This window comes from Orbicella faveolata, unplaced genomic scaffold, assembly GCF_042242905.1.
Source record: "Orbicella faveolata isolate gen_17 unplaced genomic scaffold, um_ofav_v1 contig_4, whole genome shotgun sequence".
Taxonomy (NCBI): Eukaryota; Metazoa; Cnidaria; class Anthozoa; order Scleractinia; family Merulinidae; genus Orbicella; species Orbicella faveolata.
Genome location: NW_028301569.1, coordinates 12,705,664 through 12,725,183, shown reverse-complemented (window position 1 = coordinate 12,725,183; position 19,520 = coordinate 12,705,664). Strand labels below are relative to the sequence as shown.

Here is a 19,520-nt window from a genome sequence, read left to right as displayed (position 1 = left end):
GTTGGTGTTTGATAAACTATCAATCAAACAGTCATCTTTCTCGAAATTCATTGGCTACTGAGTTTAAATTTGTTTAATCCAATGCTAATTAACAATATCCTTTGCAATTAGGTTTCCCTCATGCGAAAGCCATAAGAAGAATTTAGCATTGCATCAATCAGTTTGTAATGAAAAACGTCGCTTTAAGCGTGTTTTGCTTTGTCTTTTTAAGACTAAGGTAAAAAGAATACCGAAGCTGGGAACGCTAAAGCTGTTTCAATTTAATGCTCTATGTATTTCACTCTTGAACAAAAGCTGTGGATTAAGAGTAATTTCATGGTCCTTGGTTCTCAATACTCGACACCAATTTGTGCCCGGAGCTCTGAAACATTTGATTGATTTCAAAGGCGATTTGTTTCTACATTTCGAAGCATCGAAGAAATCAAACGTTTGATCGAAATTATCTTTCATCCGTCAGTAAAGCGCGTCCCGGGTGGATAATCGAGGAGGCAGCGCTCGAACAAATGGTACAAACATATCGATGTCTCAATCGATCCGTGGATGCGCTGGCATAAATTAAACTGGTTGTTTGTCAGCAGAGCGACAACCTTTTACACCTGTCTCTCAAGCTCGGAGTAGATGCGCGACTTACAAGTGAGCTTGGATCACTTCCTTCGATGTAAGGCCGTCGTAATCAATCATGGCCACCGATGTAGGAGCATGGCTGCCGTTTGCGAGGGCGGCCGCTGTCGGATGGGTTCCTTTAGCAACGTCTCCGATGCCACCTCCGCCAGAATCACAAAAAAACGACGAGCGAGTCACCATCAATGTTAGTGGGAGGCGGTTTGAAACATGGCAAAATACATTGGCGCGATTCCCGGAAACTCTACTTGGAAGTGACGAAAAGGACTATTTTTTCGATTCGGAAACAAAAGAATACTTCTTTGATCGAGATCCGGACTTATTCCGCCATGTCTTGAATTATTATCGCAATGGAAAGCTGCACTACCCGCGGGGAGAATGCGTGTCTTCCTTTGAAGACGAACTTTGCTTTTTCGGTATATCTGAAGATGTGGTGCACGATTGTTGTTGGGAAGATTTTCGCGAAAGGAAGAAAGAATGCGAAGAACGAATTTTTGAACCTGATAGACTGGAGGATGGTTCTCAGAATGGCGAGGAAAACACAGATTCGACAATTCGCGAGAAGATGTGGACTGCTTTTCAAAATCCGCAAAGCTCGCGGCTTGCTACTTTGGCATATTACATCACTGGTTTCTTTATTGCTGTTAGTGTGATCAGCACTGTGGTGGAAACACTTCCAACAGAAGGAGGAACGTTTGGCGACGTCAATAAACAGACCTTCTTCTCGATGGAAACAGCTTGTGTCATAGTATTTACTGTTGAGTACATAGCGCGCTTGTACGCAGCTCCTAACCGCTTCAAGTTCGCTCGAGATCTAATGAGCATAATAGATGTGGTAGCTATATTACCTTACTATGTTGGACTCTTTATGCCAGATAATTCTATAAGTGGCGCATTTGTGACCCTGAGAGTATTTAGGATCTTCAGAATATTCAAATTTTCAAGACACTCAAGAGGGCTTCGAATCCTGGGGTATACACTGAAGAGTTGCGCCTCAGAACTCGGCTTTCTGTTGTTCTCCCTGTCAATGGCGGTGATAATTTTCGCCACTGTTATGTACTATGTGGAAAAAGGAGAGAAAGACACGAATTTCACGAGTATTCCAGCGAGTTTCTGGTACACGATTGTCACAATGACCACATTAGGGTAAGTACAATTCTACTGTTATGTTGACATAGATAATCCTTGAACAAATTACATGCAAGTTTGTTGAGAACATTTTTTTGTTATGTACGTGTAGAGAATTCTTTTGTGACATTCTCAGTTTGTAACTAGTGTAGTCTAGAGGACGTTTCCGGTATTTTTTCTGCTATCTGACACATCAGGAAGTTTATCGAAGTGCAGTTATCAAGCAGCTTATGACAGTTGTTACAGATTAGTCCTATGAAGTGTTAAGACAACAGGCCGGGTAATTTATCGGCTTCCAGGCCTCGAATCGATCCGGCTGTAATCATGCTTTTGGCGATACCCTAGCTTTCAAATACGAACGAGGCTTAATTTGACTGTAAAACAAAACTATTTTGATGTGAATGTGTTTATGTTTACTTCGTGTTGTTTTCAACCATATCTTATTGATGAACGTGCGAGCTCAAACAAATGGTACAACATCAGTTTTCTCCGTTTTAGTGTCACAAGCTGGTCTTATACGTCGCCAATTTTTTTTTTGGGGGGGGGGGGGGGGGGGACAGAGAGAGGAAAATTGCTTGAATTAAAAAAATAAATATTGGCTAACATTTCTTAAACTTCGCATTTAATTTGCCGGTTATTTAATAGAAAATGTCTATTACAGGTTCATGTGAAATGCTGGTGAATGAGAATCACTACAACTTTCGAAGCTAGTAGCGCCATGGCTTGTTTTGTTTGTGGTCTTTGAGATAAGCTGCAGATAAGTCGGCTTAATGAGTCGAGTTTAGGTTTAACTGTGATAATGTATTAAGTGCAACTTTTCAAACTCAACTTGGAATGATAAGTCTTTTCTGGCCAAATGTAAAGTCAACTACATGTATTTAAAGCATGATCATTTGGTTGAAAAAGATATATATCATGCATGTTTAATGTCTCTCTACTTGGCTGAATGCTACCTAGGTAATTTAGAGGTCCCTATTTACACTTAGAATCAAGATGGAGTTTGCAAGAAATGATTATGTTTTTGGCCCACATAATTTGACAAAGGAACAATTTACAGTTCGATTGGCATTTGGAACTTGTGAATGCTGTCCCATGAAAGAAGACAGCTAATGGCATTTTTTTCCTGTTTTGCCTTTGAAAATTCAGTTTTTACCCTCTCACAGTTCCTAACTGCTGGTGGTCTTGCTTCCTGTGATGGGTTGGATGTGAGTTTAGCTCTGAACCAAGTGCAAATGTGGCTGTTTTGTGTACAGAGTGCTTGTGGCATAAATGTACAAGGATGATAAGATGCTCTCTCTGTGTGTGGTAAATTAATAAGGAATTGAAAGAAAATTTACCAGGAGAAATTCAGCAGCTGGTGGAATTTGTTTAGACTTTAAAAATGAAAATGTACAGTTCAATGAGGAATTGTTCTGGTTTATCCAGTTGATAGCTAGTAAACAAAAAACTATTAACAAAAGGGCATTTGCTTTAAATGAGAAATTTCAGGAAAATGGTTCCGTTGGGTCAGATATTAAAGATATAATATCAAACAGTCTCTTACTCAGTAATTATCCTCCTGTTAAGAGTCAGTAGAGTGTGTTAGTTTTATACCACAAAGATATAGGAAATTTGTGTAATTAGGGCCTTTTTAGTCACCATCACCGAGACAGCACAAACATGCTTAAATGGTTACTACAGTGTCCTATACTTATCAGTACTGTGTGGCATTAAATTCGACTTTGTACATAATTTTGCATTTTCCAGCTTTACTGATCCCTTTGAGTATCTGACTGTTTTTTAACTCATTTGATATGCAGCAGTGGACAATTCATCTTTATGAATATTTTATATTTTTGAGAGTTTTTCATTATTGCCATGTTGAAAAAGTGAGATATTTTGCTGTCTCTTGTGTTTACTTTGGAAAATATATGCTGAAGGAAGTGGCATCACTCCTTGGGAAAAATAATAATTTCTTATGTTGATTCCTTACAAACTTGTTTTTCTTGGCCAAGTAACCATATATTTTAGATAGTCTGTAAAATAATTATATTTACATTGAAAGACTCAACCCATTTTATCAATCAATTTATTTGTTAAAACACTGTGGTGATCATCAATTTTTTTGTAACTGTTCCAAACATACTGAAAATATGGGTATGCAAGTTATACTTGTTTGGCTTTCTGTTAATCCAAGAAATGTTAAAACTCTCCTGTAGTACTAATTTATTATGTAAATGTGTGATTTGTGCTAAATTGAATATCAAGGTGCCTACACTGTGTACCGGTATTGTGAAATCCAGTCAAATTTTCCATAAATGCTTAAACTGTGAAGAAGAATATACTGCATACAAGTTACTTCATGGTATAGCCTAAATGAAACGTTTAGTTTCCTTTAGAGTCATAAGGGGTATTTGTTATGCTCAGGGTTTGTGAGAAATTATTGCCATATTTTCATGTGACCTGCGATATTCTAATAAAATGATATGGTGTTTATCAATTTTATTATGTCAAATATTTTCGATGATCTCATCTCAAATCAAACATACAGGGCTTGAAAAAAAATAAAGAAAAAAATGAATTTCAGCTTGCTCATTGGAGAAGCAGCTCTCAAATTTTGCTTGCTCTGGGCAAGTCTTAGTTTACTTTTTGTAATTAAGTTGACAGACACCTTGCTTGGGCCCTTGTCCCCATCGCACAACTGAAAATGAAAAGATAATTCCAGCAGGAAAACCTAATTGTCCTGGATGACTGGATGGCACTTTTTTGAGCCCTGAATATAAACATGAGTGGCTTTGATTTCTTTTAATTTAGGATGTTGTTATATGTGTATCAAGGGACTAGGATTTTGCTAGTCAGAGATTTTATTTGTTTCTTTAATTTGTGACACTGTATGTTATTACAACTAACTAGATACATAACCAAAATATATTGCTTGACATTATTTGATATTACTTGTACACACAGAATGATTATGAATTAATTTCATTTGGCCTTAAAATTACTAGAATAACTGTAACTGATTGTGAGGACAAGTCATGTTCAAAAACAGAACAAATATCAATATTTGAGAATTAGCTGGTTTTGTTATCTTTGTCTTTGTCCAATAAGGCTGTGATATTGGCTGCTGTTGTAACTATTGTCTGCTTGATGTTCAATGATCTTAACACACAACAGACTGTCTGCATACATCAAACTATCACAACATTGAAGTCTGTGCTTTTAACATGCATCTTCCCCGTTTTGGGATCCAAGAATTAAAGCTTGATTTTAGAAAAATCATAAATGAGGCACAAGAACCACAAACTGTATTCAGCTACCTTAAGCTTTTTTGGTATCTCTTAACTTGCAAGACAGAGATTCCCTTCTCTTTCTGCTTGGTGAGAGACGAGAGGGAACCTTTGTCATGTAAAACGTTTCTAGGCAATCAAGTTTATGTTATTTTTGGTTCAATTGTGGTGAATTTCTTGAATTCCAACCTTACCACTGTTTATACATTAGAGAAACTACAGAAATTTTGGTAAGTGGTATGAAGAACGGAGCGACGAAGAAACAGACAAATTAAACAAAAATTGGCTTTGTTCAAGGTCACGCTGTTCTGCAAACCACAAGCTTAGCTGCAGACAAACAAACTGGTTTGAAATGATCGAAGTGTTAAGCTTAGTAGCCTGCCTGTGGACCCTCATATCATGCTCCTTTGATAGTGAATGCATGTAAGGTGAAATAATGTACAGCAATAGTTTCTGAAACTGTGCAAACAGAGATTGTCAGTTATTCATTGGACAAAATTCTGAATGTGAAGCATAGGTTATGAACTCATGGCAGTGGATCTTGGCTAATTGAAACTTGGTAGCCAATCACAGGGCAGCGGATATTGTCTGCAGTCTCTTAAACGAACAGTGTTTTGAACCCTATCAGTCATGTGTAAGTCATAAACTGGCTAAAACTTGTCAAACCTTTATTTCTAATTTGTTTGTCCCTGGTTGTGGATGGCAGCTGATCAAATGATCCAGCAGTTGTGAGCAGAGGTTCTCTCCTATCTCTCACCAAGCAGAAAGAGAAGGGAAACTCTGTCTTGCATGCTAGGTATGTCTGAGAAAATTACTTAAATAAACATCTCATAAACATCCAAATATCTCCTAGCTCTTTAGAAAACTTGTTACATGATACCGACTATATTTCTCATGAACTTTTCCCCTCTTGTTGTGGATGCTCAGATGTGTGTAAAAGTTAAGGAACAAATGGGAGCCACAGGAATCAATAAGATCAATATCCTGAAGTTTATTTATTATGGCACTTTTCCCAACCTTTTTCTAAAAGTCTGCCAGGCTGAAAACCACTGGGGAAGATGTAACACATGTCCTTGCAAAAATCCAAGCTGAAAAGTTTTATTTCCTAACATGTTAAAAAGGAGCAATCAAATACATGTAGTAAACAAGCCGTAGTTGCATTTTGAAATTCAGGCTAGTGGCTCTAGTTTCTCAATTCTTTGACTTTAGTTTTCTTTAAAGTCTGAAGTAGGACTCCTGTGTAGTTGAATATTCAAGTTATTTGGAAACCTTGCAGATAAACCACACCTTCTTTCTTTATGTTGGTGGTGAAAGTTTAGTCATTTTTCCACTGTTTTGGCAACAAACATCTTTAGTTAGTAGAGTTTTAAATGTCTTTGAGCAGCACCTATATCATTGTAGGCATACACTGATGAAAATTGAAATTTCTCTGTGTTTTTTTGCTCTACATGTAGTTTAACTTTGGTATGAAATTTCAAATTGAAATAAAGAAGCTGGAGAAAATTGTAAAGTAGGTGGGGCAATACTTGCTCGTGATCAAGGCAGACAAGTGTGGCAGAATGCTGGAGTTGGTTACCTTCTCCTGCATGGGGCTGGGGTGGGTTGCTGATTCTGAAAATGTTGAAAATCTATGTGCATTCAGGTGCATTCTGCTGCATTTCTAGTACACACATGATTTTGTTGGAGGCAACTGTATAAAACACGGCATAGTCTGACTCTTTCACCTGTTCATGTATTTTGTCAGAAAGATCAGATTAAAATGAGAAGTATATGTGTATTATTCAAATGCTGAAGATAAATGTGCCATTGAGAGGCTGGAGGTACTCTTACTCCTCTGCACTGCACCAAACTGTGTGCAAATATTTTTGTTTATTTTCTGTTTTCAGATATGGTGACATGGTACCACAAACAACCCCTGGAAAGATTGTGGGTAGCTTGTGTTCTCTCAGTGGTGTCCTTGTGATAGCTTTACCAGTGCCTGTCATTGTATCTAATTTTAGTCGAATATATTTGCAAAACCAGAGAGCAGATAAAAGGAAAGCTCACAAGGTATGCTGCAAAATAATTCTTGGGGATATTTATATGTCTGGTAGTCTGAATCATTATTTATCTACTTGGCTAGTGCGTGTAATATTAGTCAATGTACTGAGATACTGCTCAAATAACATTCAGACATCCCTTTATTTGAATCAATGCCCAACACCATAGCAGTAGGCCTACATTTGCCCCACTGATATATTTTTTCAAAGGAAAGAAAAGACAATGAAATATTCTTAGTTTTCTTTGGCATTTACCTTTACATTGTAACACAGTACCAGAGCCATAAGTGTGGAGGAGAAATTTTATCAAATTTGCTGAACATGTATTTCACCGTTAATGCATTTGGGTCCAGTTGTTCAAAGAGGGTTAGTCATAAACATTAGTAAGACTAAATGTAATGAAGAGTTAATATATCTATATATACATGTATACAATGTAATATAAGCTTCTTTTTATTGCGTGGCAATTAAATAAAATGATAATGATGATTATTATTATGATGATGAGGACAACAATGATGAACATTTATTCTTGGCCCATTACCCCCAGGGGTCATGGTAAAAAGTAAAGTGAAGTAAAATTGAGTATTTTTCAATGCTAGGTTACAGCTAACATTGGGTAAACCAGCAGGTTAAAGTTTAACCACTTAGCAGAGTTGGTAACCAGTAACTGTCTAACCTCTAGTAAAGTGAAGGGAAGTTAAAGTAAAATGGCAAGGTTATTTTTCAGTGTATAGCAAAGGCAAGAAAAATGTCACCTTCCTCAAAATTCCATCATAAACAATGATTACTTGGACAAAGAACTACTTGAAACAGTTTGGAAGACTGATGTTCCAAATGTTTGGTGCCAGGCTTTGTTTTTTTTTTTTGGCTTTGCAGTACTATTGGTTAACTTGCCTTGAAGAATATGCAACTTCTCCCTGATCAACCTTCTCAAACAGTATGATTTGATGTTCTAAAGTTGTGGTTTCTTGACTACATGCTTGCTTAATTCAGTTCAAGTGGAGCCACTTGAGTTTTCCAAACTAACAGAGTATTGCAGGATGCTAAATTAACCAACCCACACGTCCTGCCTTGAACATTACAATTTTGCCCCAAGTTAACAAACTTATGGTTAAGAAATTTAACCTCCAGCTTAGCACTAACCCAAGGTTAATTTGATTAATTTCTTTTAATATCATTTTAAACAATGAGGCCCTTCAGTATAAAATAAGAAGGATAGGGTTATTGTTTTCTTTAAGGTATCACTTCAAGATAGTTTCCTTTTCTTCACTTTCAGAAAGCAAGAGTGTCCATTTCAAAGACGATGGCTGGAACAGCTTTGGTTTCCCCCCCTGATAAGGAGAATGTACCACTGGTTAGTGAAACAGCTGAGAGCAGTGTTTTCAGGAGGAATGAATTATTATGCTTTTGGAATGGTTTATCTAGAATAGTGTCAGTTGCACATTAAATATATATTGAGTGTAATATACATGTACAGTGTAGCAAAAGCCAACATAAGGTTAAGACAAAGTAAATACTTCTGGGGTGACCAAGCCACTGGGTGCCTTCATATACATATTTTAAACTCATTGCAGTGTTGTCTGTAAGATATGTAGTAGGCGGGAAAATTTGGAAAGTAGCCGGTGAGTGACCACTGAGTGCCAAAGGTGCTCCACCCTAGTGGATCCAGGGGCATACCTGCCAGGAAATTGTGAAATTGTAGGTTCTCAGAAATGGCATTCCCTAGATTCTTGGGGCAAAATTTTGATTATTTCAGTGACTGTATCTTTTTATTTATTCTGCAAAAATTAGTCTTGCTCAAGTGGTTTTCAGTTGTCCTATTTTCATTTTTGTTTCCGCTCCTGGTACCCCCCCCCCCCCCCCAAAAAAGTGTGTGTGTTCAGCCTTGCATGTAATGTGTAGCAGAAAACATGTGCTAAAAGGGATTGGTTTGGGTTCCAGATATGAAGAGAATTTATTTCAATGACATGGTGATTTTGCAGTAAACACAATATTGCTGCTTAAATTTTATTTTGTAAATGTATCAGCAACCAGATTATGTTTATATGAGAAAATTAATTCCATTAGTGTATTTACTACAAGTGAAAAACTAAGTTAACTTATTTCTCTTAATTTTTTTTCTTTCAAAAATGTATCTGGTTAATTCTGCTGGCTGCCAGCTGTTAGGGACAACGCTGCTTTGGTCTCTGTTGCTTTGGTTGCAACAAGATTTACCCTTTTGTACAAACTGTAAAAATTCCCAATAGCTCCTCCTAGGTTGGCAAACTACTCACTGAGTCATTGTTTGTTGAACCAGTACTTTCAGTGAAGTACTTGTATTGGGATAGGACAATTCAGTTGTGATGTTAGTGAATAGACATTCCAAGGATAAGTGGTGTGTAAGCAGATGTCTATGTAGTTCTTGTGAAAACAAGTTCAGGGAGGTTTTGTTGATCTACTGTTGATCTATGGGTCATTTTGTTTAGGGTGCTGGCTTGGAGTTGACACAAATTCCAGTGAGTAATAAAGAGAAAAATTATCTTGATGAACAGCATACTCATCTACTTCAGTGCTTGGAAAAGGCTACGGTATGTCATTTGATATAACAAGTCTCTCATTAGCCTGTTACCCATATCATTGCTGAAGATCAATGGCTGTGAGGGAATTTAAAGACCAAGCTCACACTGGCAACTGGCGCCATTTTATGAAGCCTGATTTGGCGTAGAAATTTTCGTAGAGCTCTACGACTCTACATTTTCATCACTAGTCTCCTCCTACATGTTGGAAAGATACATTGCCTCCTACTTCAGAGCTTTTACCATAGTTGTGTATTGTTACTATGGTTACCTGCCTATTTGATAACATTTGATTGCAATTTGTAGCATATTCTTATGCACAAATACCTTCATATACGTATGTTTTAATCGTTTTCAATTTAAAATTCTGTATTGAGTTTACTCTCTACCATCTATGCTCTACGGTTCTATGTACGGGCGTAGAGGCTTACAGCTATTGTAGCAAATATCAAAGCACATGGGGAATGTTTATTGTTATTACAGTTTACGGTATTTTAATAATCTTTTAAGTGTACAATTCTGTATTGAGTTTACCCTCTATGCTCTATGTTATATGTTCTACCATCTACATGCTACTCTCTACATTCTACCAGCTACCGTCTTCAATCAACGCTCTATATTCTATGATCTACCATCTACCCTCTAAGTCCATCTACGCTCTATGTTCTACAAGCTACTCTCTTTGATCTATGCTCTAGGCTTTACGATCTACCATCTATCCTCTAAGCCCATCTACGCTCTACTCTTTACGTTCTACCAGCTACTTGCTCTACACTCTACGATCTACCATCTACCCTCTAAGCCCATCTATGCTCTACTCTCTATGTTTTACCAGCTACTCTCTTCAAGCTATGCTCTATGCTCTACAATGTACCCTCTAAGCCCATCTGCTTGGAAGGTTATTGGAATTTTTTAATTTTTTGAAATTTTTTCAATTTTTTATTTTTTTAACAAAGACTAGTGAGCAGCACAAGGGAAGACTTCATGTAGTTTTAAGCTTTTTTTCATTTATTTCTGACGCGCTTCGTCTCTATCTGAGACTTCTTCAGGGAATTATTTACGCGTGCCAAAGTCTAACTTCCCATGGAAGTGAATAACTGCTGAAACATGCTGTAAATGGACGTTACAAGAAATGCCCCAATGCACATATTATTGCGTGTTGTTATATTTTGGGGGCTATACGATTAGCACTAACCATATGGCCCCAAAATATAAAAAAAGTTAAAAAGTTAAAAAAAATTGAAAAAAATATTAAAACATTACAACATTAAAAAAAGGCATTTTTGGTTTGGAAGGGTCCCAAAGAAATCCTTTTAGAGTTTCTTAGTTGTCTCTATAGCAAGAATGATCATATCAAACTTACGTACTATGTTATTGACGAAAGTAGTATTTCGTTTCTTGATTTATTTCTTTACAAAGATGCTAATTTTAGCACTCTGCAGTTTTCTACCCATCAAAAGCCACTAAATGAGTGTCTGTGCATTCCCTTTGAGTCGTTTCATCCTACGAGCAGCAATAGGGCCTTTATTAGAGGCGAGCTTATGTGCTATACTAGAAATAGCTCCATGTTTAAAGTGCACCTAACCTCCCAAATTTTTTTTCACTAAAACTTGTTATTACTACTTGTTATTTGAAATAGTTCTGCGAAAAAATTTTTGGATTCCGTTAAATCCTCGATTTTCTGTACCCCGATGAAATCTTGAAAATAGCTCCAAAACACCGCCATTTTGTTTCACGACCGAGTTTGAGGAGAATGGGTCCAGCGGCTCTTGTGACATCTACCCAGGAAGGTTGGATATCTCACATCCTCTCATTTCCTTCAGGATGGTGCAATACACATTCGAAAAGTGCGCAGAAATGCCTTCCAGAGGTGCTATCGGCTGTTGCAGCAATATTCCAGATTTAAAGAAAGATATACTGTACAATTTACTGACGATGATCGGCTAATGGTGCAATAAAGACGTAAACGATGGTTGATTTTGTTGAAGCGAAACAAGCGAACTGAATCTGTGAGAATCATTGAAGAACTCTCACTGGAATTTGTTCCCCAGACTTTCGAACGCTATTTTCATAAATTTTCTGCTTAAAGCTAACCAGCAATTTGTAGAAATACTACCGACAACCTATATCTTCCAATCCCGCAGTATTTATAACATAACTGGCAAAGTTGTGTGATCCGATCATGATCAAGTGTTATACTGATATGCAAATAGATCGTAACTGTACGCCGCTAACCAACACTTATTTCTCTTTCGATTTAGATGAAAGTCGAAGGTTAATCCTTTAGAATTACATGATATCAAAATTGTTACACTCACAGAGTTTTTCGAAGGTTTGGAAATCAGCAGTGCGACAAAGATTCTGTGCAATAGCGTCGAAAATATGACCGCGTAACATTATCTGCGGACCACTTAGGGAACACATCCTTTTCGCTTATCCGATGAATTTCACTGCAAACTTTGAGAACAATTTACATTGGTTATTTGGAGTTACGACTTAAAACGTGTGACAATGTGAAATCGGTAATTGTATGAAATGTTTCCTTCCGCCTTGCTTACCGCAGCTTCAAAAATACAGGTCCAAACAATACGATTTTCAATCGATCGAAGCCAATGTTTTGGAGGTCATCAAGTCTTGAAAACTGCAACACATACGTCGCTCTTATAAACACGAAGCATTCAACTGAAAGTAAAGCACAAACTGGATTTAACAGAACAATCACACCTTGACAAAATACATTCTCACTAAGGACAAATGTAAACGGGCTATAAACACGCGTGGGAATCTTATTATGTTTAGTTGACGAAATTACCATCCAAAGCAGTCCTTGAGTTTTCTTTCCTGCTTTTCGTTTGCCTGCTCCTCCACTTCGTATCTAGCTTTCCATTCCTAATATACAAGCAGCTCATCTGCAAAGAAGTCTTCCCCTTCGTCGCTTGAAATATTGTAAATTGTTCTCAAAGCTCTAAGCAGTGAGTTCACAGTTGTCGAATGTGCTCGATCTAAGTTATTTCGGAGTCTTCCGAATCGAAACTTAACTCTGACTCCAGTGACAAAAAGAAATGATTTGGAGACAAAACTTGGACGTTTTAGTCCCAAAATACATCGAAACGATTAGTTTTGTGTTCCATTTTCTCGAGCAAATACAGAGAGTTGACTGAGGTACTATTGTGTTTGGTTCCTGGGTAGACGTCATCAGGTACCGCCGCCCCAGACTCCCTAAAACGCAGTTGTGAAACACTTCAAGTGCGACATTGAAAAGGCATAGCAAATCGAGGATTCAACCAAATTCAAAAATTTCTTCGCCGAAATGCTTCAAATAAAGTCTAGATTCGTTATAGCAAAAAAAAATTTTTGGGGTTAGGTGCACTTTAAAGCCTTTAATGAAAGGCAAGAAATTCTGGAAGCGCCTCTGGCTTCGCAGTTACCCAGTTGGGTTTTTACTTCCTTTATTCAGGGAAGTTAAATACAGTAACAGAACTAAATAACTTTTGCTAAAACGTAAATCGTGCAATGGTAGAATAGTAGTCTTTAAATCTACATTTAACTGTAGTCATGCTAAGTGATGTGGAGGACATTTTGTTATAGTGTACTCAAAAAGTGCGAATACTTAGGTCACATGACTTTGCACGCTTAGTGGATGTTTTGCAACCATGTGGACATGTTGTTTGCTCATTTTTGGGGTCGTAATTTGTCGTGGAGAATGTTCATTTCAAGTTCGAATAAATGGTTTGACTCAGAACCACTAACATCAAGCTGGTTATCCAGAGACATTTACCAGACTGCTACTTTAGCACATCTATGTAAATAGTATGTTTTGGGGGGGCCATACGATTAGCGCTAATCGTATGGCCCCCAAAATATAACAACACGCAATAACATATGCATTAGGCATTTCTTGTAACATCCGTTTACAGCATGTTTCAGCATTTATTCACTTCCATAGGAAATTAAACTTCAGCATGGTGATGTGCTATATATGCTGTTCAATGTTAGTTGTAAGAAGTCTCAGACAGATGAAACGTGTCGGAAATAAATGAAAAATCTTAGTCTTCGTTAAAAAATTACAAAATTTACAAAATTTAAAAAAAAATTTAAAAAGTTCCAATAACCTTCCAAGCAGATGGGCTTAGAGGGTAGAATGTAGATCAAAGAGAGAAGCTGGTAGAACATAGAGAGGAGAGCGTAGATGGGCTTTGAGGGTAGATGGTAAGATCGGAGAGTGGAGATCAAAGAGAGTAGCTGGTGGAATGTAGAGTAGAGTGTAGATGGACTTGGAGGGTAGATCAAAGATCGTAGAGCATGGAGCACGTAGAGAGTAGAATGTAGACTGTAGACTGTAGAACATATAGCGTAGAGTGTAGAGGGTAAACTCAGCACAGAATTGTAAATTAAAGAGATTATTAAAATACTGTAAATGGTAATAACACTTTAATATATATATGAGGTAATAAAGAAAGCCAATAAATTACAATTGCAAAAATTAGAGCATCGCAGATGAGCGAGAAACTTGCACTCGCAACCAAATATTTTTTGTCACTCTACTGTTTTCTTAAGCCTCTAAGCTAGTGTAGAGAGTAGTCAAAAATTCTTGAACTGATAAACTCATAAACATGAAGAGCGTAGAGCGTAGATGGTGGAACATGGAGTATATGAGCTTTAAGAGCATAACACTTTGACCGTAGACGGAAGAACATATAGCATAGAGCGTAGGGTGGAGTCAGGGTAAACTCAATACAGAATTTTAAATTGAAAACAATTAAAAAAATGCAATCTGTAATAACACTCAACATTTCTTAAGCGGTATAACATTTGCTACAATAACTATATGCCATTACACCTCCATGGTGTATGCATATCCAAGAGAAACAGAGCTTAAACATTCAAAATACTACCATAGAGTCATAGAGATCTACGAAAATTTCTACGCCTAATCGAGCTGGGCTGGGTATACACACTGGATACTATTTAATGCATGATCTCCTCACCTTCACTTCTATGGGAATGGCAAATGTGCTGTGTTTCAGAGCCAGTGCTTTAAACGTTTGCTAGCACCACAGAATTTTATATCTTCTGGAGGATGACTTTAAGAACTATTCTTTAATATCAGAAGCATAAATTTCAACAGAAGACATGGTCTCCTAAGGGTTAGTGAGTTTGGCTCCAGACCTAGGTGCCTAGGGTTTTAGCCCTGGCTAGAGTTTGAGAGCAAGCAGTGGCCTAAAAGCTACTACCAGTGGAACAAAAATTCTGTGATGCTTATGTTGCAGGTAGAACTCACTATCTTTATCTTGCTTGACATTCACCAGGCACGGCAGTTTGTAGAAATGGAGTACTCATATAAAGGAGAACCTGTACGCAAAACTCCCAAGCTGTCTACTCCAATTTGTACTCCATCTGGTTCACCAATCTCCTCATCTGTTTCATTAGCGGCAGTGTGTGACAATGCTTGTTATAACCGAAACAGTTATGCAGGGAAATGCATGAAGCGAACAAGATCATTCTCTGAACCTGCACATCAACTTGAGAATGCATTTTTAACTGATTACATGGCAATGAATGACGTGAAAAGCAAGCACAAAGTTAACTCTAAGCCACATAATGACAAACAACCTAATAATGTCACCACATCAGCTATTGTGACCCTCCCAGATTTTGAAACTGTGGCAGTCCCAAATAATATTCATGACGGAGCTCCCAATCGCAGATATGAAAATTGTAATGACCGGCGGGGGTCTCACACAGTAATTTAAAATCAAGCTGTTTTAGAACAAAGTGAGTGAGTTTGCTCATAGGGTGAAAGTTGCCAGCAAGTGCCAACATCAAGTTCATTGTTGATTCAGATCATGAAATTTAGCTCCAGTTGTGGCTATTAACTTTCCAAGAGATTTCAAATTATTACAAAATATTATTTGAAAAAATTTCTGAAATTTGAAATACAAGTACATATTTAATACAGCTGCAATACTTGGTATTTAAAAAGTTTTTGCGGAGTGGTGTTTGAAAGCCACAACATTTCAGATGCAGCTTTGAACAAACTATCCATCTTTTTCGTATGGAAACTTTTGGTGAAGTTTTTACCAAATTCCAAGTCTTATTTAAAACCAGAATGTGCAGTGCACAGTTTTGTGTATATGGCGCATGGTCGTCAAAAATTACTTATCCAAGAGTTCAATTAGACATATTTTCTACAAAACCAGTGGATAGAAGGAGTATTCAAAAGTACAGAGAGGTGATTACCTGGTCCATGCGAGTTCAGAGATGTGAATGAAAATGACTATGTCATTGTAGCATGGCATCGCACAGCCATAACAGGCTGGTGTGAAGATTGAACTGGTCCTTTAATGGACAAATATCTTGTATGTGGGGTGCAGTGTGGCTATAGGAGACGTGAAAGCAAAGCACTGTGCCATGTGGAGAGCACAAGAATGCAAGGATTGAAGACCTGTTGTGGATTTAAGAGGTACTCAATATCATTTTGTAGTGGGTCTGCGCCATATTGGGATGTTCAAGAATAAAGATATCGAAAGTCCACTGGGATTATCCTGCTTTACAGTGGGGAAACTATGGACAAATACTGAACTGGAAATGGCTCTGAGAATTAGTTTGCATAGCTGGAAGTTTATTTATGTGGTGGCAAATTTGAGAAAATAATAGTGGCAAAACCTCAGGGAGAATGGAGAGGGGTCCTCGCAGCCTTTGCCTTTTTTTGCACTACAAGTTTGCTGCAGCAGAAGAAAGCCCCCCGGATACCCATGCTATAGGAGAGTCAAAGTATATTGCTATGGATCAAGGGTGGCCAAAAATACCATTGACGTTTAGCCTTAAAGGCAAGCTTATTTATTACCATAATTCAAGATGGCCAAAGGTTAGTGTCTTAAAACATTTCAGGTATTTCAAGCTGTAAAGATATGGATGTGATGATTGCATTTGTATAGAGGACTTGAAATTTAAATTGCTTTGTGGTGGTCTCAACTGAAAAATTGTTTGGTAGAGGCAATAATATATGTGAAGTCTTTATGTGAGTTCCTGCACAGGTTCCTCCACATTGTGAACTTTGCTACCTGACATCAGACTACCACTAGTTGAGACAGGGGTTAGGTCAGCTAGGTCTGTATTTACAGACAAGAACAAAGAAATGCATGTTTGCGGTAAGCTAAGGAGAAAATTTAGCTTACTATTTATGATGATTATTTATCTGTCAAGGTACTTATAGCAACTATTTAATTTTAGAGCTTGACTAGAGCTATGTATTTTCTGCTCTTTTCCTGATAGTTTAGCGGTATTTTCACAAAATACTGTACGCAAAAGGTAACCAGTTGATATACCAGACTTACATTTCAATTGTGTACATTTAAGCTGCTAAAAGAGCACATTCCAGGGTAATATGTGTTTTGTTTCACAAATCACGTTCATGCATTCACATTTGAAGACTTAAAAAGTGTTATAAGTTGCATTTATGTAGTTGTATTTTGTTACATGTAAACAGGTCTTACAGGTACCTTCAGTGAAACATTGTTTGGAAAGACAAACAGAGTTATGTATTTCCTCAATTAAGTGCCCCTCGTCTCATTAATACCATTCAATCATCAAAAAACTTACTGAGAACCTGTCTTTTTCCTGAAAAAAAAAAAAAGCAGATCAGCTCAGAAGTAGAAAGGGAATGTGATTTTCGTCAAGGGCTTTTCAGCCAAAATGGTATTTGTACAGTTGAACCTCTCCATACGGACACCTCTCTAATATGGACTCCTCTCTAATACGGACAGCTTCATATGTACTGACAAAATTCTCATAAAGTTCCTCTAAAATACCCTCTATAATATGGACCCTCTCTAAAACAGACAACAGACACTAAATCTCGGCCCTAGAGAGCAAATTCATACCAATTTAACCTCTTTATTATGGACACTCCAGAGACTAGGTGTTGATAATTTGTAGTATGTACCATTTCCTGTCAGCAGTTATACAAACATTGACATTTTATCATTTAGATTCAGAAATTCACAAGTGAATCACTTTTGGGCCTGATTCTGTCAGTGGAGACGTCAAAGTGACGTCATCATAGTGACCTCTCCAATACAGACACCCCTTTAATACAGACACTTTGCTCGGTTCCTGTGGTGTCCGTATCAGAGAGGTTCAATTGTATAAAGGTATGGTTGGATTTATCTTTGAAAAATGAAATGCACAGCGGCAAGAATTAAGCACCTGAGCTCTTAATCGAGGAAGTGTAAAGGGAATTTAAGAATTTTAACTTTCTTTTTATTGGCCTGTTTTTTCGTTTGAATCTCCTTGTTTTGGTATTTTAGTTGAAGAATATTGGATTGAAGTCCAAAAAAGAAATTGATCTTACAAATAAGTTCTGTATTCGTAGTAGGCTTGGACGAATAATTATTGTGCTCATAAAGTTATGCTCAGGCTACTATAGTATGTTTGCATTGTGCTCATATAGTTATGAACTTAATCTGTATCATCCTATATAGCAAGGTCACTATTGATTATTTTCCGTTCCTCACTAATTTGTATGTTATAATTACATTTCTGATATTTTCCCTTACATTCAAATAATGCTTCACATTGCTTATGTTACTAACATAATGCAAATTGTCGTAAGAAGCCAAAAAATGCTCATTACCCTCAAAAGTATTGAGGCATGATTTGTCCTGGCGTACTCTATTGGCAGCTTCACTCTGCATTCTCCTCTTGTCCTTTCTTTTGAGGGTAATATCAAGGAACCCATGGGTGGAGTTCATCTATTGGGCCTTGACTTCAATGCATAAGTCTAGTCAATTATTTGGCCAGGGGAGTTGATTAGGTTGCTTCAACCTTTTTGCCCATAAAAATTAATGAGGAGAGTGAATAGCGGAGGCCGCACAATGTTCTCTTTCCTTTGTGTTATAGTTTTCAGTCGTTATTTGGATGAATTGAAAATCGTATTTAAGACTGGATTATCTCATTCTACATTCTGTTTTTCCCAACACAATGGCTGGGATGAAGACTTGTTTCTAATTGTTGCTCAACAATTCTGCAGTTTTAGTTTTTATTTTTTGCTTCAAATATATTGCCAGTTTTTATCTGATCCTTTAATTCTTTTAGTCTCATGAAGACAATCTTGAATGTTTTGTCCACTTACAATTAATACAGAGTAAAAGTAATCAGTGTATGTAAGAATTAGCCAAAACCATTTGATTAGTCAGGGATTTTTTTTCGTTTGCTGAACTGAGTGAACCTTTAACCCCCAGTAGAGATCAGTTTCTATTTTCTTTTCACTGTTTTATAATTCCAGTTAATGAGAATAACAGGGCTGATCTTGACTTTAGATCACATAAAATGTACTTAGGATAGGGAGAGATATGAAGTTGACTTTGTGAGCAAAAGGGCGTAACACTATCCTAGTCTCAGAATTATAATTTAAAAGAAAGGAGCCAGCTCCAGGAGTTTGCTTTGTATTTATTTCACGGCTAAATGTGCTTTACCTTTGCCATTTGTTGTAGCATGCGAATACTTTTCTCCCATCCTTATGTTGGCCTTCCAAACTTCTCGGTTTAATGAAAAGGAACCGGTTACAATTTATTTACTTTGCATTCTCCGCTTCCTGGGGTAACTCAGGCGAAACGAATATTTGTGGCGGAGGCTAGTTATTAAGTGGCAATAGTAAAATATGTCTTAAACATTTTGTACAATTATTAGTTGTGATGCTTGCTGTGAACTGATTGTACACTGGAAAAGAGTATTTGAGTTAACTTTTTATGAGCATCCAGCGCCGCAGGTTTTATTTATACCAGGAACTGAGCAAAATGTACCTTGACAATAAACAGAATTACAACACTATTCTTATATTTTTATTTGCTTCACAAACGTCATGAAGTCTTAGAAACAAATCCGGTATCTCATATATGGATAAA

General features: G+C 37.2%; 1 protein-coding gene across 1 annotated transcript; it reads left to right on the top strand.

Moving 5' to 3' along the window:
• Nucleotides 1–112: 112 nt before the first annotated feature.
• LOC110045200 (potassium voltage-gated channel protein Shal-like) lies at nucleotides 113–19,446 on the top strand. The gene is made up of 5 exons (XM_020750800.2): nucleotides 113–1,767; nucleotides 6,905–7,067; nucleotides 8,337–8,414; nucleotides 9,526–9,627; nucleotides 14,925–19,446. The coding sequence occupies exons 1-5, from the start codon at nucleotides 680–682 to the stop codon at nucleotides 15,366–15,368; spliced, it is 1,875 nt and encodes a 624-aa protein (XP_020606459.2). The 5' UTR covers nucleotides 113–679; the 3' UTR covers nucleotides 15,369–19,446.
• The last annotated feature ends 74 nt before the right edge of the window (nucleotides 19,447–19,520 follow it).

Excerpts from the sequence above, each read along its gene's own strand:
- LOC110045200 (XM_020750800.2), top strand. The coding sequence starts at position 680 with ATGGCCACCGATGTAGGAGCATGGCTGCCGTTTGCGAGGGCGGCCGCT. Across the intron at positions 1,768-6,904 it reads GTCACAATGACCACATTAGG|ATATGGTGACATGGTACCAC; the intron begins GTAAGTACAATT and ends TTCTGTTTTCAG. Across the intron at positions 9,628-14,924 it reads AGTGCTTGGAAAAGGCTACG|GCACGGCAGTTTGTAGAAAT; the intron begins GTATGTCATTTG and ends GACATTCACCAG.